At 39.7% G+C, this 10,943-nt stretch overlaps 1 protein-coding gene across 4 annotated transcripts in view; it reads right to left on the reverse strand.

Moving 5' to 3' along the window:
* The window catches only part of LOC101856614 (myotubularin-related protein 13), a gene marked incomplete at its 5' end in the record, with an annotated part of 32,493 nt that extends 21,928 nt beyond the window's left edge, over window positions 1-10,565 (reverse strand). For 3 of the 4 annotated variants that reach the window (XM_013089346.2, XM_035972969.1, XM_035972968.1), the window contains 12 exon segments: window positions 860-969; window positions 3,242-3,322; window positions 4,044-4,257; window positions 4,631-4,815; window positions 5,525-5,700; window positions 6,532-6,668; window positions 7,156-7,351; window positions 7,694-7,767; window positions 8,421-8,587; window positions 9,570-9,754; window positions 9,973-10,107; window positions 10,431-10,565. In XM_013089346.2, coding sequence (XP_012944800.1) covers window positions 860-969; window positions 3,242-3,322; window positions 4,044-4,257; window positions 4,631-4,815; window positions 5,525-5,700; window positions 6,532-6,668; window positions 7,156-7,351; window positions 7,694-7,767; window positions 8,421-8,587; window positions 9,570-9,754; window positions 9,973-10,107; window positions 10,431-10,565 — 1,795 coding nt within the window. 4 annotated transcript variants of the gene reach the window in all.
* Window positions 10,566-10,943: the final 378 nt, after the last annotated feature.

Below are 10,943 nucleotides of genomic sequence, written 5' to 3' on the forward strand. Positions count from 1 at the left end.
TGACTTTGGTCTATGTCGGTGGCCTAGTGGTTAGGCTCTCGGACTCGCAACCGTAAGGTCGTGGGTTTGAATCCCGTCAAGGGCCCGACGTTGTGTCCTTGGGAAAGGCACTTTACACGAATTTTCCTCACTTCACCCAGGTGGGAATAGGTACCCGGCTATAGACTGCGAAAGATCTTGTCAGTTTGTTAGTGTCTGAGCGCTTAATCGGCTGCTCGCATTGTATGCTTCCCGGGAAGCTGAGAATGTTTCGGAGTGTACTATGGTCTGCTAGGGTAATAATATAGTGTAAAGCGCATAGAGCCTGCTGTTGAGCGGGGATATGCGCTATACAAATGCTATCTATTATTATTATTATGTTTCTTGGTTGTTCTATACCCTACTAAACACAGAATAGATCATTTCATTTGAAAGGAAAAAAACCTGGTCCCATCCTGGTAAAGGGACAGAGAGCAAAAAGTCCACGAAGAAAGAAAAAAATTAACACATCATTGAGATTTCAACCTGCAACACATCATGAAGACTAGCAACAACCAATCCAGATCCACCAGCACTGCCACACTGATACATCAAATAAATGAAAATCAGATTAAAAGTGTAAGAAGATACTGATTGATTCAAAATATCAAAGAACTTTCCCCCCAAAAAATTAGAAGGAGAGAAAGATGGACAAATAAGCATTTGGATTTTAAAGCTGGGTATTTAGTTTTAAGAGAAAGAAAATCTACGTGAGAACATATTGACACAATATCAGTAATATGAGTGTTGATCCGCACCTCGATAATATATCTTTTTAAAAAGAAAATTAACATTTTATCCTTAAAATCATCAACTGGAATGTGTATCAAGAATGACTCACTAGGAGCTGCATTATGCTTCAGCATACCCATGAGGCCACGAGAGTGGAAGCCACTGGCACGCAGCAAAAGAGCCCGTGTTCTTGGGTGCCGCCAAGTGATTACTGGGAACCTGGAGATGAGAGACAATCACTACAGGATCACAAAAATCATTCTAGGAGACAGGAACTATATAGGGGACCCCCCCCCCCCTCCCCCAAGACAGGAACTATATAGGGGACCCCCCCCCCCCCCCCCAAAAAAAAGAAGAAAAACCAACCAAACCCAACAACATAATAATATCATAAGGCCGTGACTGAAGCTTGCTCTGTTTTTTAAGACAGCACGTCAAAATATATCCATCACATTAATCAAACCAATTCATTTGAAATAAACGTTTTTTTTCATACATGATTTTCCAAGATTTTTAAAACATTTCTTGGAACAAAAATGAGAGGAGTACAATTTAAATTGGCAGTACAACTATTCTTTGACAAAAAAAAACTACTTTCCATTGTAGAAGAAAAAACAAAAATAAAGTCTTGGGTAGTCAATACTGAAACAATTATCTTTAAAGGAAAAAAAAGGCGTTTCTTTCCTGAAATAGAAAGCATGACAGAATTAAGAGCCCTGACTTATTTCTTGGCAAAGTACAAGACTGTTTTATTAGCAAACAAGAGAATGGGGACTTGATTCCAATCCAAGCAAAATTTGGACTAAACAAGAAAGACATCTAACATGAATTTTCCTCACATTACTGTATGCTAAATTGAGAATGCATAGCTGCCGACCTTTTAAAACCAAAAAACAGACTCTACCCACATGGTGGACCATGATGGTTCACTGTCCAAGTAACCCCCTCCACACTCTTCACACACATTTTTCTGCATTCAATAAATTCATGTTTAGTAGGTGAATTTGGTAAAAGACATAACTTAAATAGACTTATTGGCTTCGTTCACATTATTTCAGTGCTTCCACCAGCTAAAGCTGAAAATTAAGGACAATTCTGTCGGGGGCGCGGAGGCCCCCAGCAGGGTCCAGGGACAGAGTCCCGACGGGAGTTCAGGGAGGTGAAGCCCCCGAAGAAATTGAAATTTAGTACTTTTAGATGGTTGAAAATGGCATTTGGGAGCCTGTTTGAAGAGATTGCCAATAACCCATACTACCTATTTTTTCACCAAGATTTTGTCTTGTTTGATTTCTTCATCAACACATCTTTCCATTGCTGGCAATGTTCAAAAGCAGGTTCCCCTTCCATTGCTACCGTAATTCAATTAATTTGTCATCGCACCATTGATAGAAGGCAAACCTGGGAATAATGAATAGATATGTACCTTCACAATACAGTTACCCAGCGTATACCATAATTTTCCTCAATTTTCACTTCTGAATATCACATGTCACAACCTCGGAAAACCACTTCGAATTATTCTTGATTTTAGTAGTTTTAGCACAAATTTCTTTCATCGCGTTCCCGTGCCGTAGAATCTTCACACTGATAATTTCTCTAGACTAGACAATAAATTTGCAAAAGAGTTTCTTTCTGACAGTAATTTTCTGTCTAAGATCACATGTCAATATACTTGATCAACGCGCAGATTTTCCAGCCGCGGCAACAATCCAAAGATAGACAGACGGAATGAGGGAATGATAGAAAGGAGGAAAGTGGCACAAAAAGTTCGTCAGATTTTGATCAATCTGCAGGTAAAACATGTACCGCCAACCAACCCGTAATGAATACATGGGGCATAGCGGAATAATGGCCAATGGCAGGAAATGCGCAATCTGCCAGGATTCTACAACAAACTTTCCGCGAGAGAATTACCGTAAAGATCCGTAACTTATACAAGACGATACGAAGGCGAGTATGGATCTTTTGCCGCGGAATTTCGATAGTCCTACGCTGTCGCAGATTTTTACAAAGGGAGTTGATAATAATGGAGGAACAAGTACGGAACTAGCAGAAAGTACGGATTTCCGTAAAAATACGGTAGAGTGGAAGCACTGTTATTTGCCAATTTGCCAATCCAGCCTTCAAAGTTTACATTTTTTCTTTAGCGTTGGCAAGTCCGTGGGGAGCAATATTAGAGAAGAGAGTAAATAAATTTTCCAAGACGAAAATGGACTTTCCTACTCAGACTCTGGAAAACGTATTCAATAGGTTGTTTTTTTTACGTACTGGTTAGCACCTATGGGAATGGCATAATCTGGAGCGGAAGAAAACCAGTAACAAGCTTGCAAGTCAACTTTACCACATTACTCTACCAAATCTGGGGTAAACTTTTAACATGCAAGCTTTCTACAGATCATCAATAACATTCCTTACAAAAGAATAAGCACACACACACTGTAACAGAACACACACACAAAAAAACACTAGTTCCTCGAGAGCGACCACTCACCTGGCTTGTCTGTGGCAACGGGAGAACTTGCGTATACTCTCATCAGATACAGACTGGGGGACGACTAGCAGCCCCGGATAGCTGAAACACATTATGGTTGTATTAATATTACAGAAGCAACGGACTTTTCTAGAACAGTAAATGGTTCAGCACAAGTCAAAAGAGTGTGATATAACAGAATCGTAAAGCCAGAGAAAGTTGTTTTATGTGAGTCATGAGTTTCTGGAGACAGAAACAGTTTCCACAGACAAGTCTTGAGTACTTTCATTTGCGTCCCCCCTCCCCCATCACATTGAAAATTGAAAATTTAGCATTCCACCGCTCAAACATAGGCCTCAAGTCAAAATGCAATGTCCAGAAACCTAAATTTTAAAGTCTTACTGAATCTTTATAGCTTTCCCCAACATCCACAGCTGCTAAATCTCAAGCCCATTTCTCCAACTGAAACCCTAACCAAAGAATATATGTACTCAGAAGGAAACAAAAGTCATTGATAAGGCACAGGCCAAAGGAGTGGGTGAACGATCAGATTCTAAAACAGGACCGGAGTAGACGAGAATTTTTATAGCTCTCAAGTCAATCCTCCAGTAAATGGCACAGCGGTCCATTATTGAGGAGAAAAGTGGAGGTCTTTCACAGTGTCACTATAATGTAAAAATAATGCAATTGGGAAATGGAAAGGGGCTGTTTGTAGATGCAACTCTTATATAGCTAGCCTTTAAAGCAGGTTCGACTGAACCTTTACCATGAAAAGAAATACTACACAAAACTTGTGTTGAACAAAAACAAAAGAGCCAAGCACCTTCTACACAACTGGAACGTGGAGTTGACGGTGGAGACCCTGAAAGGTTCTGACCGTCCACCTCGTTGGCCCGACATGGCCACACTCCCCAGACCCAAGCGCTGGTAGTCCTGGTAGGCGTGCCTCTCCATCAGGCGCTCCACGTTCTTCGGGTCGCTTGAGTAAGACGGAATCAGCTCATTCTCGTCTATCACTGGGGATGAAAAGGGACTTACTGTCGGGGGAGGGGCAGAAGTGGAAGACAGAGAAAAAGAGAGAGTGTTTTCTGGCATGCCCACTCTGATGAATAAGAAAAAGCATATTAGTTCTGTCACAGACTGTATACATTCTAAGACTAATTATACTTTATTTATATTCTATTATTAAGTGAGGGAATAAATTTTAGAACTAAAAAAAACACCCAACAATTTGGGCTGTAACCTCAAAGCGCTCATTCATAAAGCGATTCTAAAATGCAAAGAAACAGAAATTGATTTACAAAGAGTATGCAGGCCACCAACAAGCACACTTACACAGAGACTTGCCTTTGTACTTTTACATCACTTACACATTAATAGATGCACAGTAAAGAGTGTGTATGAAATTACCTGATAAATCATCATTGTGGACGCTGCCTGCACACTCGGATTCGCTGTCTGTTGAGTGGGGGGATGAGTTGCCACTTCGTCTTGAAGTCGGAGGGCTGGTTATTGAATACTTGGGCTTGTTGCGGTTGTGCTTCTTCAGGCCAGCTTTTCGTGCTGTTTTCAGGAGGGTGCGCTTTGCAAATTGCCTGAAAGTACACCCCAGGATTAGAAACACTCTTGAATTTTTTACCAGTTTAGAAAGTGACGTCTACCCTAACTAAAGATAAGACATGCAAAGAACTATCTATAAAGTTCTTGTATTTTACAGAGAGGCAGCTCAAGAACAGTCACATTTTACATGATGCTCATAAAGATGTTCGCAATCCTGACAAGAAATAAATGAAGCAGACTGCACAAGAACACCCAATTACTTACAAACTCCTCACTACACAGTTAAAGACATACAAAATATACACAAACCATCCGATAAAATGAGAAAGCAGCTGAGAGACACACCTCTCAAAATGCAACCTTTGATTCAAGATTATTCTCCCCTTACCCCCTACTCACCCAAGTAAAGAAGCAACCACATATTTAGATTTAAATAAGGCACCAGTGACTTGCAAGTCTTCAAATTATGCGGACTAGTTTGAGAGCATGGTGATAACCAAGCACAGAAAAACTGAGGTAAGGAACGAAAGACTAAGCAGGGATAGAATATGCAGTCCTTACAAAATAAGGACAACATAGAGATGATAACAAATTCAAACCGTATCAAAAGACCCAACACTCTTTGATTATGGTACAAACAGGATTTCTTCCACTTTAAAATTAAAAAAACAAACGCATTAGTGACACAGCAAAATCAAACTCCAAACAAAGCATGTCCCAAGATGGCTGGCACCACTATCATACCTTAATGATGCATTCTTCTCTTTGTTCTTTTGCATCTGTGTGGACGCATGCACGGCGTAGCCAGTGAAGGCAAAAGTGCTGTACACTGTGGCAGGGTTGCGCACCTTGTTCACCAACTTACGGAAAGCTTCAATATCATCAGAGGTCACTTCTTCATCAAAGGCAATTCTCAGCAACTACAAGAAAAAAAGATGGAGACAAATAGGGATAGGGGAGGAGACAAAGGTGATAAACAACAATGCACTGCCAATTCTTTGCCTCTCTGGCGATATAATAGAAGAAACCTTGCCCACCCCTCTGACAAATAAAAGTTCAAAATACATGGCATTATTATAATAAAACAGCTCTAATGATGATTATTATATGTTCACATTCTTTTACAAATAAACAATTTACAATTTGGTTTTTTTCCGTTTTAGCAAGGTTTTACTGTGCTCTCAACATACAAAAGAAGTAGAGGAAAATGACGACAGTAAGGATGAGGAAAGAAAAAGCAGCAATTCCCCCTAATGTTGTTCCAGCACAGTATGAGCATGGCATTCATAAATCAGCCCATTTACAATTCTAGTGTGCATAAGAACATGTCAATATCCTCCCTTTGGGAATGTTGTTAACCTTTGAGGACAAAACTGTTGCTAGACTATTCAGAAACCTTTCACGTACCTCAGCTATTCCTGTTCTACAGAAACTGTCTACAGTGTACAAATAACACATCTCACATACGGAAAGGATTTCATCTGGGCAACTTATGACAGCTGATTGTGCTTTACAGCAAAGAATACACCAACAAATACACTTGATTGGTAATAGCAACAATATTTTGGTTCTTTCGAGCAATCTCTGCTCTTGCTTGTTCAATACAAGACATGTCACTCATTTAAAAAATCATATAAAAAATGCAGTAACATACATGCTGCCTCAGAAATTCACTTGAGAAGTAACTCAAACTGTGGTGAGAACCTTCTTGCAGTTTACAAACTTTGATAAAAGTATAAAGGAAAACCAACCTGAAATACATTAGAGCGTAACTGTAATCCTTCCTGCAAACCTTGGTCAAGATGGGACAGGTACATCTGAACATTAATTTTCTTTTCCTTAGTGAGGGAAGATACTGGAAAGCTGCGAAGTATTGCTTGCTCGGAGGCTGAAAGGAAAATAGAAACAATTTTTAATTTCATTCTTTGAAGTAACAACGGGAAGTGCTAATGGTGTGGACTCGGAAGACAACACAACTAGTTAAAATTAGTATAAATCCCATCCCTCAAGTAATACTTATGCAATACAAATTTTTGCCGAAAGCAACTCATTTCAAAATATCAAAGTAAACATGGGGACATATCTCCTGGGAAGAATACCCTTAACCCTTGACACTGGCATAGGCAGATTTCATATTGTGTTACTATGAGCATTCTGTCAATATTACGTTAGACATAGTTCCTATATTGTGTTACTATGAGCATTCTATCAATATTACGTTAGACATAGTTCCCCCTTCTTCAAAGGAAAAAACTATTATGAACAAAAAGAAAACCATTAACCCCACACCTCTAAAAATGAAAATAATCGCACCTAAAAGTTGAAAACCAAGAGAAATACAAATCTACTAAACACATTACTTCTTTACAGCTCACCGAATGGGTCACAAGGTGTGCCCTTGAATATAATGCGGTATGTTGTAAGGAAAACGGCTCCTTCCGCAGGAAGCAGGCATGGGCCTCCCATGTTGCCACCAGTTCCTTCCTCACGGCCATCAGGCAGCAGATACACTCGCAGTTTTCCCATGACCACTTCCTCTCCAGGCAATAAGGATGGTGTGATGATCTTTGGCTGAAGAGAAAAAAAAGAAAAAGACCATATCATTTAACAAAAAATCCATAAACCCATTCCAATATCCTAATCAAGCACAATTGAGAAATGTCATTAAAAAATTCAGTAACAAAATGGCTGATTGTAATAGTGCCAAGAAAAAGAAAAACCTCATTTCTTCAGCCCTTTTCATTTTTACCCTTTGGAATCTAGCAGAAAAAATTTGGCATATAAAGCATGCACATTTTTCAATAATGTCATGGCATCTGAGGCCACCTGCTCTAAATCTCTGTTCACCCTTTTACCTTGGCATGAAAACATCTCTGCGTAAAAACAGCAAAAAACAAAACAAAACCTAATTACCTTCTGAACTGGGGGCAAGCGTTTGCTCTCTCTGTTCACAGCCTCCAGAGTCTCAATGTGCATGGCAACAACACCTGGTAGAAAAAAATGTTCACACAAAACATTTAACAGTCATGAACATCAGATATAGTTTGTGGGTATGAAGGACTCACATCATTGCAATCTTTTCTTAGAAACCCATAAAAGAGCATTACTATATACCCTATGGTTAGTACAGTATCTTCTTTCTCCTCGCTATTTCCCAGGGAATAAATAGTAAATTTCTCCCCTTTTCATCAGTTGTATTATTGTCTGCCAACTCGCTGCCTTGTTGGTTGTCAGTTATTTGTCTTTAAAGGTGGTATATGCTAATAACACCTTTCACTGCATATTTTAATGCACCTATCACTAATTTACTTTAAAATGCTAGTGGTGACATTTTTCCAATCATTTTGACCTTGCTTTCAGGTAGAAGAACGAAATCAGTTTGTGAAGTGTCTAAATAAGGTAATAAGTCCTAAAAGAAGGTTGTTACAATCACAAACACCTCACATAATTCTTCAACCTTAAGAAAAATAAGAAAAACAATCATGAACATACAGAGATACAAAAACATAAAAAGTAAATACAACTGTCAAAAACAGAAGGAAAAAAAATAATTCAGAGAAAGTGGTTGCTTCCTCTTTTTCCTCTCATTTTCAGAATTCCAGACATGCAGTACTTGAAGTTCAGCAATGTGAGAACCTACCTGGTATCATTTGGTGCAGAGCCCTCACATGCTCTTGAGTGACCCCTCCATCATTGCACACTTTGTCCACGAACCGCGACACAAACTTGGTCACCACAGCAGCCACATCTGTTTGCTCCGTCTCGTCAAAACCACTCTCGGCATCCAGGCTGTCACTCTCCGCAACACTGGAAGCAACATGAAAAGTTTCTGAATGCAAAGGCTTCTGCTGGAACAAAGAATTTCACGCTTGAACTTTCTACTTCTGCATCAATAAGATTTTGTGGCAACAAGCATTCAAGAAAAAGCTTCACTCTCCATTAACTCTTTTGCCTGTGTCACAGATCAAGAAACTTTTAAAACTGTAATGTGGTCACTTTACAATAGATAAAAACCAGACAAATGAATGGGAATTAAATAATACTAAAACTAGGATTTCAGGGGGTTTATACACACTTAGCACTTCTTTTAGTTGAGTGTTTACGGCCCTTGCAACTGCATTAGGTCATATGAGCGCCAAGGGGTGGATATCAACAGAGAAGTCCATACAGGGAATCAGGCTTACTCTGCTCACCTCTCTAGCTTCAACAGCACAAAGTCTGCTTTGACAATCAAGGTACCAAGGAAATAGTGGGTCACAAGAGTGTGACAAACACACAAAAGAAGTAGAGGAAAATGACGATAGGATTAGGAAAGAAAAAGCAGCAGTTCCCTATTGCATTTCAAGCACAGTTATGAGCATGGCATTGATGAATCAGCCCATTTACAATTCTACTGTGCATATGAACATTTTAATGTCCCCCCTTTGGGAATAGCCTAAAGTGACTTCAGAGAGCAGCATTCCCCAGGGGGGTTCCTTAGCACTTCTAATAATCTGCAAGTTGTGGATGTAGTAACAAATCTGTGAAATTCAATTAGATCATTTTGAAGCTGAGACACTATGTCTAATGTAAAGAAAAAGCAATTGTCATATTTGTACAGCTATGGACAGGTATGCATGCAGTTCTGTTATTAAAAAGTCTAGTGTACAATTACTCTGTCTAACCCCACACCCCCCACCCCCATAAACCGTCCCCTGTGTGGACAGTTACATAGAGGTAAGAAGGACATTCATTTTGACAAGAGTAAAGGAACAGACACAGAGAAAATACAGAAGAATATTTCCCCTACCTGGGCGTGACAGTGCTGCTGTTCTCGTCTATGGCGATGTTCTTCATGGAGCGTGAAGCGTCGAGCGGCACCCGCAGGTACACCATGCGATAGGCGTAGTGAATGGCCTGGCTGTACACTGTCGACTCCTCGTTGTTGATCATCTCACGCTGCTGCTCGTCACTCATAGTGGGCCAGATACGCAGCTGACGAAAAACAGTAACCGACAAATTTACAAAACAATAAAAAGTACAAATAATTTTATTCATCTGTCACGTGCAGTTCCATTTCATTAACCAGGGATGCCACTCGGATGTTGTGAAAATGATTGAAATTTACAATGCTGCATTTGCAAACACGAAGACAGTCAGTAGACACAACTTATCAAACTGGTCAAACAAAAAAAATATGGATGCTAACGTACCTGCTCAGCAGTAATCTCTAGTGCGCCAATTTGCCTAGGCTTCACCAGAGTGGAGGACTTGCCGTTCTCAGATCCATTAGGGGACTCTATGCTGGCACTGTCTGTGGACCTCTTCATCAGCACGTGTTCCTCATACTGACAAAAGTAAAACAACCTTATAAGATACGGTTGACTAAAAACACATCCTCTCCATTAAACCGTAATATTTATGATACGAATTGTTCTTATTCTGAATTGTTTTCCATAGGCCTAGTGAATGGTAAAACAAACAGTTGTTAATTTTTTGCCCTGCACCGCATACCAATTTTATTATTAGAGTGAGTTCAAATGAAAAAGGGGAGAGAAATATGCGTCAAGATCTATTCCAAATTTACTCTTAATAGATGATTATTATAAAATGTATAATAAACATATATGTTGGAGCACATAGAGAAGGAAAGAAATTTTCCTGTACACACCAGTGGTAGGTAGAGCTGTCTAATCTGAATCTGTACATCCTGGTAAAAGGCTTGCTCCCAGAACTGTAAACTGCCCCACACAGCATGCTCCTGGATGCAGGTGAAGGCAAACTGGATAACCCCAGTGCATAGTTTCTGGAACAAAATACACATAAACATTAAAAAACACAGCACAAGTAAAGCTCAAATTTAAGAACATGTCCATGGTGTCCGGCACAACTGGGCCAACAGTAACATTTTTCTCAAACTAGATTCTCTTTTTTTAACAGGTAAACCTGCCAGTCACATCTTCCAACCATCATCATGCATTTAGACAAAACGTTTTAAGTGTTTATAAAAACACAATCAACGCAACAAAGTGGGTGGTTGTCAGTGCTCCGGTGTGGTTTACTCCCTCTCTCTTACTGAACACTTATCACCTCTATCACACCTCCTTCTTTTCTTTGTATGCTACTCTCTAGTAAAACCTAATCTCCGGCACTCATGTGACCTTTTTGCGTTGCAAGGCAAGAG

This window comes from Aplysia californica, unplaced genomic scaffold (assembly GCF_000002075.1).
Source record: "Aplysia californica isolate F4 #8 unplaced genomic scaffold, AplCal3.0 scaffold00933, whole genome shotgun sequence".
Classification (NCBI taxonomy): domain Eukaryota; kingdom Metazoa; phylum Mollusca; class Gastropoda; order Aplysiida; family Aplysiidae; genus Aplysia; species Aplysia californica.